At 49.4% G+C, this 19,344-nt stretch overlaps 1 protein-coding gene across 2 annotated transcripts in view; it reads right to left on the bottom strand.

Annotated features, from left to right (window-relative positions):
* The window catches only part of PDPN (podoplanin), a 30,887-nt gene extending 12,554 nt beyond the window's left edge, over positions 1–18,333 (bottom strand). Inside the window, exon 1 of one of the 2 annotated variants that reach the window (XM_080658198.1) lies at positions 17,962–18,333. In XM_080658198.1, the coding sequence (XP_080514324.1) occupies positions 17,962–18,031 (70 nt within the window). In that variant the 5' untranslated portion in view covers positions 18,032–18,333. The remainder of the gene's footprint in view (positions 1–17,961) is intronic. The other variant, XM_080658199.1, reaches the window with a different exon arrangement.
* Between the last annotated feature and the right edge of the window lie 1,011 nt (positions 18,334–19,344).

Here is a 19,344-nt window from a genome sequence, read left to right as displayed (position 1 = left end):
ATCTGTTAGGCTGTGGAGCCTAAGACCATCGGAAAACACAGATATTTACATTAAGATTCATAACAGTAGCAAAATTACAGTTAGGAAGTAGCAACGAAAATAATTTTATGGTTGGGGGTCACCACCACATGAGGAACTGTATGGAAGGGTCGAGGCATTAGGAAGGTTGAGAACCACTGCTCTAGAGCAAATGCGTTTGTTCTCTCTGCAACTAGTCCTACTCCAGGGCTGCCCATCAATCTCTTTGGATGAACCTAAGAGTATGCATGTTTCATCTGGGTGGCAAAAGCCTTTCACCAGTTAGCAATAACCGAACAACAACTCAGCGCATGCAAATGGTTCGTCTTCCCTCTGAGCCATTTGCTGGGGTGGGGGAGAGGTGGGGCAGTGATTGGCCCCCACGAGGCTTTAGGCCTGTGCTGTAGGCAGATGTTGAATATATTAATGGATTCTCAGGGGGGAAATATCCCTTTGCCTGGCAAGTAGTCCTTATTAAACACACACACACACACACACACACACACACACACACACCTAAATATGCGATTTTCTTTTCTTCCCCTCTTACTTTGAGTTCAATTAACAAGTCATCAATGTAAAAAAATGTTTTCCGGCGCTGCTCAGCAAAATCACGTGCTGTGGGGCATCTTCTAACTTTAAAAAACAAATTCCCCTTGCTTTAAAAGAGAAAAAAAAATAGTACTGAATGAAGTTGGTCTGAATTCTTTCGTAGAAAGTTCAGTTCATTGAAAGCGGAACGATAAACATTCCTCCTGGTTCCTTCCTACGCTTGGCCCGCAGAGCCGGCACTAAAACCGCTCTGAATAGACAAAGGACGTTTTTATGAATGACGCTCGTCATTAAGATGCATGTCCTTTTTGTCTCACGGCCCCGGCATTCTCTTGGCTCCATGGGAAAGTTGAGCTTTAACAAGAGATCCTCAGCTGTCTCTCCCCTTAGGTTGGCTAAAGGCTGTCCTGCGTGTCGCGTTCCCCCAGCCAGCATTTGCCATCCTTTTCCCTTGAATGTTGAAATTCAAATCACGTGTGGATGCCTGGGCCCTCCAATCCTTCTTCCTTCCTGAAACACATGTGCGCACAGGCAACACACACACACACACACACACACACACACACACACACACGCACAACTGTTTACGTAGGTGCAGTGAGGAGACTGCAATTACAGGGCCGGCCAGGAGCAGTGTGCCCTCATGCTCACGTGAAGGAACGCCTTTCCTGTCACACCCAGCCCCCCCACCCCAGCCGTGGCACAGAACCAATGGAAGTTCCCAAATGCGGTGGCAACCCATCCATTTGCTCAGGAATATTTTTGTGTGTGATGTTCTTTAAAAAAACTAGGCCAATGTTTATACGGCCGATGAGAAGATGGTGTGGATAAATCAGTTTCACCTTAAGGTTCTTAAATTTGAGAGCAAACAAGAACTAAAGAGATGCTTAATGGTAGGAAAGTGCTCATTATGAATCGTTATAATCTTGGCATTAAATAAATGATTCTATGTATATGTATGGGATGGCATTTCTTTTAAAACATCTCGGAATTTAAATGCAATGATAAATCACACTGTTATTGTCACGGTTTGCAGTATCCCGAATGCTTGATAAAAATCTTTAAGTGCTTTCAAACCTCTGCTTTTACTGACATTTCTTTGATTAGCAGTGGTGAGCTATTTCATCGGTTGGCCATCAGAAATATCTTTGTGACCATTTTTCTCTTATGGTATTCATGTTTTTTTATAGTTTTGTAGATTTTTTTTAATATAACCTTAAGAATATATTCCCTGGAATAAATGCTACAAACATTTTATTCCTTTGTAACTGGCGAGTTTTGTTGCTAATCAAATGTATTAAGCTTATTTTGTCTCCCTGATGTCACAATTATCAACCCTACCTTATAAATATTCACCTATATTTTCCTTATGGTTTAGTTCTTTTTTTTTATTGTTTAAAGTATTACATATGTCTCTTTCCCCCTCCCCATTAAACCCCCCCCCCTCACCCCTGCCACTCCTGCCCCCAGGACAAGCCCCCACTGCCCCAGGGTTCATGTCCATTGGTTATGCTAATATGCATGCATACAAGTCCTTCGGTTAATCTCTCCTCCCCCCCTCCCCCTGCCTTCTCTCTGAGGTCGAATGGTCTGTTCAGTGTTTCTTTGTCTCTGGATCTATTTTTGTTCATTAGTTTATATTCTTCATTATATCCCACATATGAGTGAGATCATGTGATATTTATCTTTCTCCGACTGGCTTATTTTGCTTAGCATAATGCTCTCCAGGTCCATCCATGCTGTTGCAAATGGTAAAAGTTGCTTCTTTTTTTATAGCAGCATAGTATTCCATTGTGTAGATGTACCACAGCTTTTTAATCCATTCATCTGCTGATGGGGGCTATTTCCAAATCTTAACTATTATAAATTGTGCTGCTATGGACATAGGGGTGCCTATGTCCTTTCTGATTGGTGTTTCTGATTTCTTGGGATACAGTCCCAGAATTGGAATTACTGGGTCAAATGGGAGTTCCAGTTTTAGGTTTTGAGGAAACTCCATACTGTTCTCCACAGTGGCTGCACCAGTCTGCAATCCCACCAGCAGTGCACGAGGGTTCCTTTTTCTCAGCATCCTCTCCAGCACTTGTCCTTTGTTGATTTGTTGATGATTGCCATTCTGACAGGTGTGAGATGGCACCTCATTGTCATTTTGATTTGCATCTCTCGGATGATTAGTGACTTTGAGCAGGTTTTCATATGTCTCTTGGCTTCTGTATGTCCTCTTTAGAAAAGTTTCTATTTAGCTCCTTTGCCCATTTTTTGATTAGATTGTTTATCTTCCTTTTGTTAAGTTGTATGAGTTCCCTGTAAATGTTGGAGATTAAACCCTTATCTGAGATAACATTGGCAAATATGTTCTCCCATGCCGTGGGCTTTCTTGTTGTTTTGTTGATGGTTCCTTTTGCTGTGCAGAAGCTTTTTATTCTGATGTAGTCCCATTTGTTTATTTTCTCCTTAGTTTCCATTGCCCTAGGAGCTGTATTGGTAAAGGTATTGCTATGACATAGGTCTGATAATTTATTGCCTATGGATTCTTGTAAGATTTTTCTGGATTCCTGCCTTACGTTTAAGTCCTTTATCCATTTTGAGTTTATTTTTGTGTATGGTGTAAGTTGGTGTTCTAGTTTCATTTTTTTGCATGTATCTGACCAAATTTCCCAGCACCATTTATTGAAGAGACTGTCTTGACTCCATTGTATGCTCTTGCCTCCTTTGTCAAATATTAATTGAGCATAATGGCTTGGGTTGATTTCTGGGTTCTCTGTTCTATTCCATTGTTCTATATGTCTGTTCTTGTGCCAGTATCAGGCAGTTTTGAGGACAGTGGCTTTATATATAGCTTGATATCTGGTATTGTGATCCCTCCAACTTTGTTCTTTCTCAGGATTGCTGTGGCTATTTGGGGTATTTTTTTATTCCATATGAATTTTTGGAGAGTTTGTTCTAGGTCTGTGAAATATGCCATTGGTATTTTAATGGGGATTTCATTGAACCTATAAATTGCTTTGGGTAGTATGGACATTTTAATGATGTTGATTCTACCAATCCGTGAACAGGGTATGTTCTTCCATTTGTTTATGTCTTCCTCTATCTCTTTTTTCAGTGTCCTGTAGTTTTCCAAGTACAGGTCTTTTACCTCCTTAAGTTTATTCCTAGGTATCTTAATTTTTTTGTTGCGATGGTAAATGGGAATTTTTTTTTTTTTTTTCAGTTTCTCTTTCTGTGAGTTCATTATTGGGGAGGGCCAGTCCTGGGAACTCTGCATGGAAGGGGTTTTGATTTCATCTGGAGTCATTTGATTTCTTTTCGAAGTGGCATAACCTGAGTCCAAGAGGCCACTTTGGGTGCTGTGTGAACCGAGTGTGTGTTTCGGGGATGATGCTGGGGTCAGACCGGAACAGGGGGTCACTTAGGCTATTTCTGTCATCCAGGCAGGAGTGGGTGGTGGTCGCACCAGGACAGTGGAGAAAGGAAAGAACTGGACAGCTAATGGCTGAGAAGTGTCTGAAGTATTACCCAGCAATAATGAGAAACCAATACAAAACCTCAGAGCCAAGAACTCGTTTTCCCACCTGTCACAGCTCTGTTGTTAACAACATTTCACTGGACGTACGAGTGAAGTAGGATGTGCCTACATGATGCTAAGTCCTCTAACGGACTCCCCCTGTTTTATTAGGAGAGCCGCAAAAATCCCGCACGTACGTTTAGGTAAAGAGCCTCTGTCTGGTTCGCCCCACGTGAGGGAGACCGCCCTGCCATCCCCTTTCTGTGGACCCGAAGCTTCAGGATGGGACGGCTCGGGAGCCGCTTGGACAGTGTTTTATCTTGAGGAGGGAAGGTGATTTTAAAAATAGGGAAGCCACAAGCCCAGTTACCCTTGGGGTTTTCAGAGAAAACCTGTGGTGTTAGCCCACTGATGAAGGCATCTCGCCTGCTGCCTGGTGATGTCGGGCATCTTCAAGCTGCTCCAGTGTATACACAATACGCCTTTGAAGATGGTGGACTGCATGGCCTTGGAGTGACTTGTGGCCACTGAGAAGCAGACTCTCTCTCTCTCTCTTTTTTTTCTTACAACATCCTAGGAAGTTCTGGTTTTCCCCTGTAGGAGACTTAATAAACATTTAATCCTAGCATCCCCGCAGTTACATTCGGGATGAAGTAATGCTGGGGGGAGGGGGTACCAAAACATCTATTTGAAAAACAAACCAAAAAAAATGCTAATGTCTCGTCCTTCCTCCAGACACAGGCTTTGGCGCATTATTTCTCCATCCTGTTTCAATACTGTGCTCAGAAGCCTGAAAATCAACACCCCGCCCCCTCCACACCTGGAGAAAGATGCCAACCCCCAACATCTTCCAGGCCCCTGAGGACCCCCCACTGGTACAACCCTTCACCTCAATTCCCAGCGTCCCCTTTAGCTGCTGATCACCATGCAGTGGGTTCTGAGAAGGGCAAGAAGGTGTCCGGCTCTGCTTTTATTTACCACATCTTCCGAGTTGCTCCTCGTGTCCTGCAGGCTGCTGGCCTCCTCCCCTTGTGCAGACGGACACCTTTCTTTGAAATGTTGGAAGCCACTCCCTGACCCAGAGCTGTGTGCCGGACCCTCAGCTCCCGGCAGACCGTGGGTTGTGGTCACTATGATCCCTGATGTGGCCGATGGGTTTCCCCTCCACCCGTGCCCTCTCCATGGCTCCTGGTAGATGGCTGACTGGATCAAAGCTTTGGCCAGGGAAAAACCTAGGCCACTCCGAGAAGGCGTGGCCCTGCCCCTCGGGGTCCCCCAGAAACGGCACTCCCTCAGTCTTCCTCTGGGCGGCAAAGGGCTACATAAAGCACACACTGTCCCACACGCCCGGGGCCTGGCACCATGGTTCGTACTTCATAGACGTTTACTCAGCAACTGACTGAAAGAGTCCACCTCCAGCCAAGAGGGAAATTTCTTTTCAATGATCCCTTATAGCAGGGGTGCGGAACCTTTTTTCTGCCAAGGGCTCTTTGGATATTTATAACATCACTCGAAGGTCATACAAAATGATCAACTTAAAAACGAGCCCGCTATATTTGGTCAAACGTTTAATGAACTCACCCCTAATGCCTTGGCAGGGCCAGGCCACATGATTTCGGGGGCCTTATACTCCTGTGGGCTGGACGTTGCCCACACTTGCCTTATCTATAATAAAAGGGTAATATGCTAATTAGGCTGGACATCATTCCGGACGTCCTTCCCAGACAAAGGCGGGACCAGAGCGAAGCCCGGGTCCCGGATGCCTGTCGGTGACTGGAGGGAAGCCAGGGTCCTGGGTGCCAGAGGGAAGCCGGTGCCAGCAGCCGGGGGAAGGAAGGCCTCCTGCACGAATTTTATGCATCAGGCCTCTAGTCTATAATGATAAAAGCGTAATATGCTAATTAGACCGGATGTCCTTCTGGAAGACCTTCTGGACGAAGCCAGGGCTGCAAGGGAAGCCCGGGTCCCGGAAGGCCTAGTCTTACACGAATTTTGTGCATTGGGCCTCTAGTATGATAACATTCCTGCCACTGTCCACTGTGCTTCACCCAGGAGTTGTTAGTACCTCTGCCGGATAAAGAGACAGCATGGTGGGCCTGGTCGGCATGGCTCAGTGATTGAGTGTTGACCTATGAACTGGGAGGTCATGGTTCAACTCCTGGTTGGGACACATGCCCAGGTTGCGGACTCAATCTCCAGTTGGGGGCCTGTAGGAGGCAGCTGATCGATGATTCTCTCTCATCATTGATGTTTCTATCTCTCTCTCCCTCTCCCTTCCTCTCTGAAATCAATAAAAATATATATTTTTAAAGAGAGAGAGAGAGAGAGACAGACAGACAGACAGTGTGGCTGAAAACACAATGGTTCACCAGGAGGGTGGACTTTACTGCTCTGAGGTTTGCTGTTTAAAGAGCAGCAGCCGGTCCACTCACAGTGTCAGGTCCTGTCAGCCCCTGCAGGCCAAGGCACCTGCCTGCCTGCCTGCCTGCCTGCCGTGGCACTGGGGGCATGTGCCTCTCCTGAAAACTCAAGAGACCGTGTCAAGGCTGAGGCCATCAGACAAGTTCGCTAGTTCCTCCAGAGACCTCAGAAGAAATGCTACATATTAAGGTTTGGAGCAGCCGGTACCCCCTGATGTCAGGGAGGGGTGGGTACAGGCACCCAGGGGGCAGTTTTCTTTGGGCTCTGGGTGGGGCAGCCCCTCCAAGTCAGCTACCAAAGCGGAAGGCAGCATTCTGCAGGCCTCTGCGGTGGAACATGGGCAATAAAGAAAGGAGAGGGACAGCCCTGGCCAGTGTTGCTCAGTGGTTAAGGCGTCAGCCTGAGCACTGGAGGGTCACACGTTCGAATCCCAGTCAAGGGCATGTACCTTGGTTGTAGATTCAACCCCCGGTCCAGGGCTGGTCAGGGTGCGTGTGTGTGTGGGGGGGGAGAGGGGGCAACTAATCAATGTGTCCCTCTCACAGTGATGTTTCTCTCTCTCTCCCCGCCTTCTACTCTGGCTAAAAATCAATGAAAAAATATCCTCACTCCTTGAGGATTGAAAAAAAGTAAGAAGCAGAGGGACCAATGGTGTCTGGGGACGCACTTTTTATTTCAATGGCAGGGACTCACACCGAGTCACTGGCAGGGGAGGGGACAGGACATTCCTTTGTGATGGGGCGAAAGGAACTGAGACCTACTGTGTGCCTTCACAGGTCTTTGCAATTAATGTCCGGGACCATCCATTATATTTCAAGAATGGCTGCTACTTATGAAATTTACAAGAGAATAGCCAAAACCTGGTGCCAAGCACCCTCGCATCATCTCCACAAAAGCCTTGCAAGGGAATAGCATCCTCATTTTGAGGATGAGGATGATGAGGCTGAGAGTAAACCACCCATGCAGCCAGCCAGTGGTGATGCTGAGATCAGACACCAGGCTCTGCCAGACGCCAAAACCCCTGCTCTAACCACTGTGCAACACCACCTTCACATGTATCGGTCACTTTTCCGCAGGTCCCGCTCGCCCCATTCCTCTCTACCCCCCATAGGAAGGGCTGGTGTAGAATCAGAGCAGCCCTGATTGTGGGCTATGGATGCCAAGGGCACCGGCTGGTTCATCTTTCAGCTCCATCCAAACCCTTCCTCGTCTCTACCTGATCCAGGCAAAGTACCTCTTCCTTCAGATCCCTCCCCAGGGGCCAGGAGAAAGTACGCTCCTCTAAACTGGTCTAGGACTGGATAACACTGGCACCCACTGTTTTCTCCCGACTAGCATCAGTGAGCTACGTGTGGGCCACGTCCCTTCGGCTGTGGGTTCATGGCCCTGCCACGAGCACGCCTCTGTTAGCCAAATGAATGAATACATGAATAGTCACCCTTTTCAGGGCTCCCGGAGGTGAATCAACTTAGCCACTCACCCCCAATCACAATCAGGGCTCAGAACTCCTCCGATGTTAAAATGAGAGGCTGTTGGTGGTAACCTCAACTGAGATTACTCAACCTGGGGGGAGGTTTCTCTCTTGACCAAGAGCAGAATGTTCTCAGTAAGAGGAAATGAATTCACAGCCTGTCGCCTGGAGTCAACACCTCTGTAAGGACTTTCCTGGACCTCGCCAGGCCGGAGTCCCGTACAAAGGAGCGCTTAGTGCTTGAAGAACCGAATGACAAAGCCTGCTTTAGAAGTGCTGCCCCCGCAGAGCATCCCTCCGGGTGGTGGACTTTTTGGGAAACACTGGCCATCTGCTAGGAAACTGAGCCTCTGCTTGACTCACGGCCGTCAGCTGGGCAGGCCCCGATTTTGCAAGAGTGAGCAAAGGAGCCCGTTTGGATCTGACCTCACTGTCCACCCATGCGGCTCACAGACTGTCCAGCTGTGAGCCCAGGAGGATGAGTCCCTGCAGGAATGTGCAGAATGTGCTGTGTGTGTTTCCACGAGCTGCCTGTGGCCTTGATCCTAAGCCTGGCTTGGGAGTGTGATTTGCAAAAAAATAATTATTCTTAGTGAGGGGGATCTCTACAACTCTCCCTAGCATCTCTTCCCCCTTGATCCCATGAATGGGAAATTCAGGCAGCAAACTTTGTCTCCAGAGCATATTTCTGATGTCCGTTTAGTTTAGTGTCTCCCCAGGTACCCATCAGACACATTAAATTGGATGTCTCACTAGTACTTCAACCTCACTGTGTCTATGACAGAGTGTATACACTCCTGCTCCTTCTCAGCAAATTGGTTCCTAACCTCTCATCCCTCCTCCCTGAGTTCTGTCATGTGCTTTCTTGTCATTCTTGCCCAAAGGCTTGGGTCACTGAGTTTCTTCCCGCCCCTCCTGCCACATGTTTACTATGTACCAACCATGTGTTCTTTTAAGTGGTAAAGATGGATGACATGGGTCCATGGGTCCTCCCCTCTTCTCTAAAGGGCAAGAGGTACACAAACAAGGAAAATATAGGAGAAAGACTAGCCATAGCAATCTTGGAAAAGAACACAGTAGGACTCACACGTCCTGATTTCAACACTTATTACAAAGCTACCTAATCAAGATACTTTAATACTGGCATAAGAATAGATGTATAGATGAAGGAATAGAATGAAGACTCCAGAAATAAACCCATATATATTAAAGTTAACTCCAAATGAATTGGAGGCCTAAATGTAGGAGCTAAAATTATGCAACTGTTGGAAGAAAGCATAAGAGTAAATCTTTGTAGCCTTAGATTAGGCAATCTTCCTAAGCAACAAAAGAAAAAAAAGATAACTTGGACTTCATCAAAACTTTAAAAAATTGTGCTTCAATTGATACTATCAAGAGATTGAAAAGGTGCGTGGCTCAGTGGTTGAGCTTTGACCTTTGAACCAAAAGGTCACGGTTTGATTCCTGGTCAGGGCACATGCCCAGGTTGTGAGCTCAATTCCCAGGGTGGGTGTGCAGGAGGCAGCCAATCAATGATCCTCTCTCATTATTGATGTTTCTATCTCTCTCTCTCCCTCTCCCTTACTCTCTGAAATCAATAAAAATAGATATTTTTTTAAAAAAGAGATTGAAAAGACAACCCACAGAATGGAAGGAATATTTGTAATTTATACATCTGATGAAGATTTAGGTCTAGGTTTTAGATTATACAAAGAATCCTATGTAATAAAAGGCTAATATGCAAATAGACCGAACGGCGAACAACAAAACATCCTGTCGCTATGACGTGCGCTGAGAACCAGGGCGTGCGCGCGGAACATGGTGGGTGTTGGCAGCAGGCAGCAGAGTGTGGAACATGGCAGGTGTCAGCCGCGGCGGGATGGTGGAGCAGGTGATCGGGGCACCAGATGAAGGCGGGGTGCCAGTCACTGTCATCGGGGCAAACCTCTGGTGGTTACTGAAAATTCTTTGCTCCCATGTGCCGCAGTCCCGCCTGGCACTCGTACTTGCTACCGGCACCTGCCCCGATCGCTTGGCACCATCAGCGGGTGCGAGCAGTGGCTGCCAGCCCTGATCGCCCCTCAGGGCTTCTCTACTTCCCCCTGCTCCTGAGGGGTGATCGGGGCAGCAGCCATCGCTCTCACCCACTAATGGCACTGGCCCCACTCTCACCCGCTGCTGGTGCCAGCCCCAATTGCTCTGTGTCATCAGTGGGTGCGAGCGGGGCCAGCACCATTAGCATGTGGGAGCGGCGGTGGTGGGGCGGGGACCAGGGCTGTGGTGGGAGGAGGCCAGGCGGGGGCACGGAGGATGGGCCAAGACCTGCCCCTGTGCCCACTGCAGCATAATGGCCCACAGTTCCTTTTGAGGTGCATAAATCTGTGCATTGGGCCCCTAGTTCAACAATAAGAGGACAGCCCGATTTTAAAAGGAGAAAAGAATATGAATAGACATTTCTGCAAAGAAGATATACAAATGGCCAATAAGCACATGAAAAGATATTCAGCATCGTTAGGCATTAAGGAAATGCAAATCAGAAAATAGCTAGTATTAAAAACAAACAGAAAATAACAAGAGTTGGCAAGGATGTAAAGAAATCAGAACCCCTTTGCATTGTTGGTAGGGATGTAAAATGATGCAACCACTTTGGAAAACAGTTGGCAGTTCCTCAAAACGTTAAACATAGAGTTACCATTCCCCTCCTAGAGAAATGAAAACATGTCCTCACAAAGACCTGTACATGAATGTTCACAGCAGCTTCACTTTGAATAGCCCCCAACTGGAAAACAACCCAAATGTCCATCAATTGGTGAATGGATAAACAAAATGTTTTATATCCATACTAGAGGCCCAGTGAACAAAATTCATGCATTTGGGGTGGGGGGGTCCCTCGGCCTGGATTGTGAGAGGGCGCAGGCCAGGCCGAGGGACCCCACTGGTGCATGATCAGGGCTGGGGAGGGACATGGGAGGTTGGCCAGCCAGGGAGGGACCACGGGAGGGCTCCAGGTCATGTCCGGCCCATCTTGCTCAATCCCGATCGGCTGGAACCCAGCAGCAAGTTAACCTATCGGTCGGAGTGTCTGCCCCCTGGTGGTCAGTGCACGTCATAGCAAGCAGTTGAGCGGCCTTAGCATATCATTAGCATATTATGCTTTGATTGGTTGAATGGCCAACCGGACGACCAGAAACTTAGCATATTAGGCTTTTATTATATAGGATAGCGGAATATTATTCAGCCATAAAAAGGAATGAAATTCTACACATGCTACAACATGGATGAACCTTGAAACATCATGCTAAGTGAAAGAAGTCAGACACAAAAGGCCACATATTGTATGATGACATTTATGTGAAATACCCAGAAGAGGCAAACCCAGAGAGACAGGAAGTAGATTACTGGTTGCCAGGGGATCAAGGAGAAGAAATACGAGCCCTTGCTAATGGTTTGGGAGTTTGGGGAAGGAGGGTGATGAAATGTTCTAAAATTGACCCTGGTGCCCTAGCTGGTTGGGCTCAGAGGATAGAGTGTCAGCCTGTGGACTGAAGGGTCCTGGGTTCGATTCCAGTCAAGCACACATGCCTGGGCTGTGGGCTCGATCCCCAGTGTGGGGCATTCAGGAGGCAGCCGATCAATGATTCTCTCTCATCATTGATGTTTCTCTCTCTCTCTGTCTCTCTCTCTCTCTCTCTCTCTCTCTCCCTCTTCCTTCCTCTCTCAAATCAATAAAAATATATTTTTTAAAAAATAAAATTGACCCTCGTGATGTCTGCACAATTCTATATACATATACTAAAAACCACTACATTGTTCAATTTAAAGGGGTTAGGTTTATGATATATGAATTATATATCAATAACAGTGATGAATGTTGTAAGAGGTGAATAAGAAGAAGCCAGGAAATGAAAGAATGAAAATCAGGAAATCCCTGGCTGCAAGTCTTGCTGGCTCTTAATTCCCAAAAATTTGATCTCATCACTCCTTCTGTTGTCACTAACCACACAGTCTCTTTTCCTCCTGACTTGTCCCATAACCTAGATTCATATGGTGTCCTCGTCACTGCCTTTTTTTTCTGACAATCACTGTTCATGGCCCGCCCACTCCCACTTTCTATTATTGCCTAGAGCCCACAGAAAAAGGTCCACCTCCCTCACTCAACACGGACTCATCCTTCTCCCGAATTTCCTGCCACTCCCCAACTCAGTCGCCCGGCCTCCAGCCAGCCTTCCCGGCCCCGCCCAGACCGCTTCCCACATAATTCTAGGTGGTTTGCATTTCCGTGCAGCCTCTCTCTCCCATACTGCCCTTCCCTGCCTGACGCCTTGTCCAACCAACCTCACCACTTTTCACCGCCAAGATCAAGTCCCATCTTCCCCACAAGGCTTTTTCTGGATCTCAGCGGAATCTCATCTCCAGACTCTTAGCAGCCGATAGCAAATGGTGTGAGCGGCTCAGGACACGCAATTTTCCTCATACGTTCTTTTACTATACAGGCTACTATTCTGAGTTGTGATCCCACTTGCTGCTTCCTCTCGAACTCTTAAAACTCTCAATAATGTGTATTTTGTAAATGCTTTAAGGATGCAGAGACCACCTCCTTCAATTCGGTACCCCTGGCATAGTTCTTCCATCTGAATTATGTACTGAACAAATAATAACATTGGTTGTTGCTGCTCTACAAGGTACTTGAAGAAATCCACTGGCTGACTTTTCTGGGTGTCCTTGGCTGCCTCAACCCTCAGCATCGCTGGCTGTTGTGCTTAATAATTAGAGGCTTAGGCTCTGAGGATGAGCTGCCTAAATCCAAGTCTCACCACTGCCATTTGCTTGCGCTGTGTCTGTGTGTAAGTTCCTAAACCTCTCTGAACCTCTCCGCTCCTCTGTAAAATACAAATAGTTGCGCCCTTGTAGTTCTGTTGTGCAGATTAAGTGAAGCAGAGCTTGGAAAGAGCTGGACACGAGCTAAGTGCTCAGTGAATGTTCGCTGTTATCACGGAGTTACTGCTATTCACACCTTCCATGCAGAATCTAGTTCCCTTAGCTTTACAGATTCAGAAATGTAACCTTATCAGGGGGCGATCCAGCTCACATGAAACGGTTTCACGTTACCCCAAACTCACAAGAGGCCAGGAAACCAGCTAGTTTATTTAGAACAGGATGTGGTCCCCACTGCTTCAGAGAAGGCATGTCCCTCTCAAGCGTGAAATACCTGAGACATTATTTGGTGCATGTGCCACTCAGGAGAAGGGCGAGGCGTCGGGTGAATCACTTCCAGGCTGCGACAGAACAGCCATCTCTCAGTCATCACAGCATTGCTGTCGTTGGGATCAGACTCCCACGTGACCAGACATGACATCTGGCCTACTAGCTGCAAGCAGGGGTGACGTTGCCTTGCCTGACTCGCATACCAGTTTCTCAACAAATATTTGTTAAATACATGAATTCCTTGGGCAAGGCAGGTTTGACATCACCAAACGCTTTGGGCAGGATTCACTGGGTCACCGCGTTGCTTATAGGAGTGATGTTTTATCCCCCCAGATGGAGACACCTTGATGAATTGCAGGAAACACTCCCTGCTTATCGGTCACATGTTTACACATATTCCAGCATGCCCCCCTGCCCCACTTCCCATCTGTTTTCTATGGAACTGGCATTCCCCGGCGTGCTACAAAGTCACAGTGACAGTCATTACCCAGTGACATTCCCTCTGCACAGGGGTCAGGAGCACATCTTCCTTCCTTTTGGTAGGTTTGTTGTTTTGGGCTCCCCTCTTCCTCCCTCCCCCCCCGCCCCCACCGCACCATGCATGCAATTTAGTGTTGCATTAACAATTTCAGTTTGCAGGTCCTCGGGCAGCTAGGTGAATGAGGTGGTCAGGCCTGCAGGTCTCCCTGCCAACCTAGCTTGATTCCAGCTGGATTGCCCTCAAAGGACAAGCCAGGCTCCCCCAGGGCAGAGGCACTGGGCCAAGAGAATAGGGGCGTCCGCCCACCCCCTACGCCGAAGCTGAACGGAGTGCCTGCCCGGACTGGCCCGCTGTGGGCAGGCTGGCTGGTGGGTGCTGGGTGAGACCCAAGGGAAGGAAGCAACCAGCTCAACTTCCTGCCGTGGATGAGCTTGGCACACCGGTCCTGTTGTTCCCTAACCCGGCTCCATCTCTCACAGCCCTCGGATAAAATGCCGATCACCGTCCTTTCCCCACGGTTCCAGAAATCAGCAGCGAAAGGGTTCACACATGCGATCGGAAGCTGCCTTAGTGTTTGCTCATCCCACGGGAATCCTAAAACTATCTCAGCAACTGTTTCTTGGCTTTAGAAGTACCTGCCCCACCCGCCTCGTCCCTGTTCACCTCCCCCGTCCAATCATGGGATTCTCTGTCAACAAAACCACTCTCCCTGAGAGGTGAGCGGTGTCAGGATCTTAGTCAGATTTCTCAAGCGAGTGTCACAAGAGTAGTGCTAAGTATTCCTGTCCCCCCCTCCGCCCCCCGTCTCTCTGTCCTCTCCTATAACATTTCCACAAGTTCTAACCTGGCATGCCTACTTTTCGAAGCCAGAAATATGACAAATATTCAGATAAGCCCGTGGAATTTAAAGAAGAGGTGTGTGGCCGGCTGGTGCGGCGTTCAGAGCGTGCTTGTAGGTTAGGTGTGTACACTCTGCGGCTGCACCTAGCCCTGCGCCAAGCATTCCGGGCGTGCTGAGCTGCCATTTGGGGAATGAACGGATGCATCCTATTGTAACAGATTGCGATATCTTCATTCTTCAAAGAATATGACAGCGTTCAGTGCAAAGAACTTCTTACACCTCTTAAATTTTTTTTTCATGTTTAAAGAACTTACAGGGAGGCTCACCTTTCCTTTCAAGTTCAACCTTTGTATGTGGGTCTCTTTTCTATTTTGGGCAAAAAGAGCTTGGGGTTGCCCTGACCTGTTTGGTTCAGTGGCTAGAGCGTCGGCCTGCGGACTGGAAGGTCCCAGGTTCGATTCCGGTCAAGGGCATGTACCTTGGTTGCCAGCACATCCCCAGTAGGAGGTGTGCAGGAGGCAGCTGATTGATGTTGCTCTCTCATTGATGTTTCTAACTCTCTATCCGTCTCTCTTCCTCTGTAAAAAAATTAATAAAATATATTTTTTAAAAAAAAAGAGCTTGGGGTTGGAGTTAAACCCATTTCTGAAGCCCGATTCTGTTGTATCCTGAAGATAATAATAAGCAATTTAAGGAGCTGTGATGATTAAATGCGGTGACTGACATTCCTAGAAGGTGGTGGGGATGGGAATGGGAGAGGGGAGGGAGGTGTGCGATGGAGAGCTGCTTCATCATTTGCTCACCCCATGGGAATCTTAAGACTTCAGAGGCCTGAGAAGGAGAGAGGGGGCTGCATACCTCTGCTCAGCCAGGGTTCCTCCCTACGCTCGCAGGCCTGACTTAGCCCTCTCATGCGTGGATACTTATTAAAAATGTGCTTTCCGCCCTTGCCGATGTGGTTCAGGGGATAGAGCATCGGGCCAAGCACTGGAAGGGTAGCAGGTTCGATTCCCAAGCAAGGGCAGTACCTGGGTGGCCGGTTCGATCACTGGCCCCCATGGGGGCACATCGATGTTTCTCTCTTTCTCCCTCTCCCTCCCTCCCTCTCTCTCCTCAGTCCCTTCCACTCTCTCTAAAAATCAATGGAAAAAAATATGCTTGGGTGAGGATAACAACAACAAAAAAAGTGCTTTTCTATATTCAATGCTATTTTGGATCCCATACACCAAGTGAAATGCTAGGCCTCCCTCACACAGCTCTAACGGACCTGCCCTTTACGAAACGCTCGGCTGATGCTACAGAAACTCTTAGCAACTCATGAAGATTTCAGGGCCTCCGAAACTGGCAAGGGTTTCGGGGAAATCACAGGAAAAGTTGTTTGCCGCATGATTAATCCTGGGTGGACTGGTCCCGGAAGAGCACAGGGGTTTGCAGCAAGCAGCGGCCTGCAGGATCTCGCCCAATAAGCGATCCTGAAGTGCGTGCTTTGGATGAGATTTCAGAGCCAGGGTGGGGCTGACCACTGAGGAAAATGCCAGATGTGTGGACAACGGAGGGCCTTTGAACCCTCTAACTCCACAGAGACAACACATGGGACCAGATGATAAAACTGACTCGGAGTATAACACTAGATGAGGGAGGCCGCGTGGGGAGCAGGATCCTGGGAGAAAGATAATTCATCACCATAATTACCCCCAGCCCTGCTCCTCAACCTGGGCCAACAACAGCTCAGCTCAATGAAGCTATTCATCCTGATGCAAGTCGCCTCACTCATTATCCTCAGACAAAACCCCTCGGGGCCTCAGCTCCTGGCAGGCAGGCCAGCAAATCAGCATCCACACAGCCACCCTCACCCATAGCCCGGGGGCTTGTCTTCAGCAGTCCGTGGCGGTTTTTTCAGAGGAGGCTTCCCGCCAGCTACCCTTCAGGAGTACCTGACACTCAGGAACCGGCTTCAGGATAATTACAGCTTAACCCTTCCCTGGAGCAAACAGAGGATGCCAGCCCAGCTGCGGGCTCCCCCCCCCCCACCCCCTCCCCTGCTCCGTTTGGGGACCTCCCACACCTTGCCCCGGTGAGCTGGTGAGCTCAACACCATATCATCTGCACACTGTCTTGCCAAAAAGGAAATGTAACTGCACTGCAGAGGCGGGTATATCGCAGGGAAAAGAGAAGTGACAAAGATAGGGCCACCACGAACAGCCCGCGGGCCTGCGGAGAGGGTTGCTCCATCTCGGAAGCAGACAGCTGGGCACAGAGCACCATCTCCTGTGTCACTTCCCCCGGGCTGGGTATTTCTGTCCTTGCGTGGAATTGCAAGAGCCTCCTCCCTCAAGCCACTCCCTACGAGGATTCCTCTGGCACTGGGGCTGCCCTGATCCTGTTTGGAAAACCTAAGAGTTTACCTTTCAGAGCACAGCTCAGCAGCCTCCAGTTCTAAAGATCTCTAGTTAGATGAGAATCCCTTCGACCAATATTGAGTGAGCAAACACTGCGCGCCGGACATTGCTGTGTCCTTGGGAACTTAGATTCTTGGGGGAAAACAGATGATAAAAACCCAAGAAAAGAAGTAAAATATTGACCAACGTCCTGGGATGCCATCAACTGGGCAGAAAGGTAAGGGATGAGAAGAGGACGAGCGAGCTAGAAGAGGGACAGGGAGTGAGTGGAACGATGCAGATGACCAGGTAGGCAGTGCCCCCATCATCAGCCCCCATCATCAGACCTAACATACTTGAAGTCTGAGGCGTCACCAACACTCATGTAGGCATGGACACGGTTGCACAAGCTCAACACAGGGTCTCAAACCAACTTAAACCTCCGGTCCCAGCCACCCTCCATTCCCTCCTGCTACTCGGAGCCCTCCACTCCATCCTTCCCTCCCACACTATCCTCCATCCAGAGGGTCCCCAGTGAGGGTCCTGAGTGTGTCTGGGGGCGCACAAGTTGGCAGCCCCTAGAGGGAGAGCATCGGTTCACAGGGGGAACCCTCCCCCCACGCCGGCACTCCTGGATGTCCCTCGGCATCCCATGAGCCCAGTCTCCTTGGAGGGAGGCCACGGCATTCCTCCAACACGCGGGCCTGTAGGGAAGCCCAGTCCCGGCCAGGGAAGGCTCCTGCTGTTACCCGTCAGCCGTCACCCTTTCTCCTGTGAGCTGAGCTGAGCAGGGCATGCCCGGAGGTGGGCTGTCTGTGAGGGAGACCCCTCTACTCCTCGCTTCTGCTGTCTGTGGATTCGGGGTCTCCTTCTCGCACCGCGTTCAGCTCTTTCTTTGGGACCTGGCACCAGCTAAGCGCTGCCTCCCCTTCTCCCGGATCCTCCAGACTCGCAGGCACACCCTCCCCGCGCCCCTCTGCTCTCCTAGGCAACCTCAAAACACCAGGCCCGGCCATTCCCGAAGATCCCGGCCCCCCGAGGTCCTCAGCAGCAGCTGCGGGGAGGGAGCCCCACTCACGCGGGTCTTACCTCCTTCTGCCGGAGCCCAGAGCAATGCACTCCCCCAAACCAACAGCAGCACCGGCGGCACCTTCCACATCTTCTCGGGCAGCTTGTTCCCCTCGGCCCGAGCAGCTGGTTTCGGGGAAGATTCACAGGCCCTCGCCTGGAGGAGCGCTCAAGGGGGGGACTGGAAGGCGGGGAGCAAACGTCCCAGGGCAAGAGGGGTCCCCCAGCGTCCTCGGGCCGCGGCAGTCGGCGGAGCAAACTTTGCAGCTGGGAGCTTTGGGCGCGGGGCCGGCATTTATGTGCGCCGGGGAGGGCGGGAGCGCCCGCGGTAAGGTGGTCTCCGTCGGGGCCCACGAGGACCGCCCTCTCGCTCTGTTTGGCCAGCGCGGGCGCGATGACCTCAGGCCAGGTTTAGAGTTACAGGGCCGCCGCTGCGGGGCTGGCCAAGGCGCGGAGGGCCCCCCGCCCTGGCAACATCGGCGTTTACTCTGTCCCCCAACAGGAAGGAAAGGGGGTACGTGCAACAAGCAATTTATTTTTAAAAAGTTTTTCAACTTTATTTATTCTGTTTTTTTAAGTGCAAGGCACAAGCCTAGGTTTTTTTTTTTTCTTCTTCTTCTTGTTATGAGAAGTAAACGGTGCTTTGTGTGGCCAGTAATTTTAGAACCAAGCATGGGATTGTTCTTGTAAATATTGAATTTGATGGCTTTAAAAAAAAAAGTGGCCGTCCTCGTCTGGGTGGGCCGGAGGAGGCTAAATTGCGCCCTTGTCCTGAAGGGACCGGAGGGGGTGGGCTGGGGGGGGAGGGGGGAGGCCGCCTGAGAGCTGGCGGGAGCTTGGCAGGGTTGGTGGCTTTGGCAGTTTGGGGGCGGGGGACGCTGAGCTCTAGATGCGCCCTCTGACTTTGGACGCCTGGCTGTGAGGCTGGGGCTGGTGGATGCATGCGGGCAGCTTACCTGGTCACAAACCTGTGTCCACCATTTAGGGTTTTTTAATTAATTAATTTATTTTTAAGGATACTGAAAGGGAGAGGGGGAGACACAGAGGGAAACATCAATGTGAGAGGGAGACACACACACACACACATCCATTGGTTGCCTCCCTCATGCGCCCGCTAAGGGCCAGGGATCAAGTCTGCAACCGAGGTACCTGCCCTTGACCGGAATCGAACCCAGTTCCCTTCAGTCCACAGGCCGGCGCTCTGTCCACGGAGCCAAACAGGCTAGAGGGCTACAACTTAGAGTTTTTACCTTCTTTCCTTCTGAACTGTTGGGATTTTTATTTTTTTATTTTTTTTTAAGGAGAGGCATTGGGGTAGTAGCCTCTGCCCCACTTCCAGATGCCTTTCATTTCATTTTAACAAAAAACCTGAAAGAATGCTCTCAAGCTCCATCCTGGGGTGAA

Source organism: Plecotus auritus, assembly GCF_963455305.1.
Source record: "Plecotus auritus genome assembly, chromosome: 2".
Lineage (NCBI taxonomy): Eukaryota > Metazoa > Chordata > Mammalia > Chiroptera > Vespertilionidae > Plecotus > Plecotus auritus.
The sequence above is the reverse complement of the archived record's forward strand: the minus strand, read 5'-3'. Positions and strand labels throughout refer to the sequence as shown.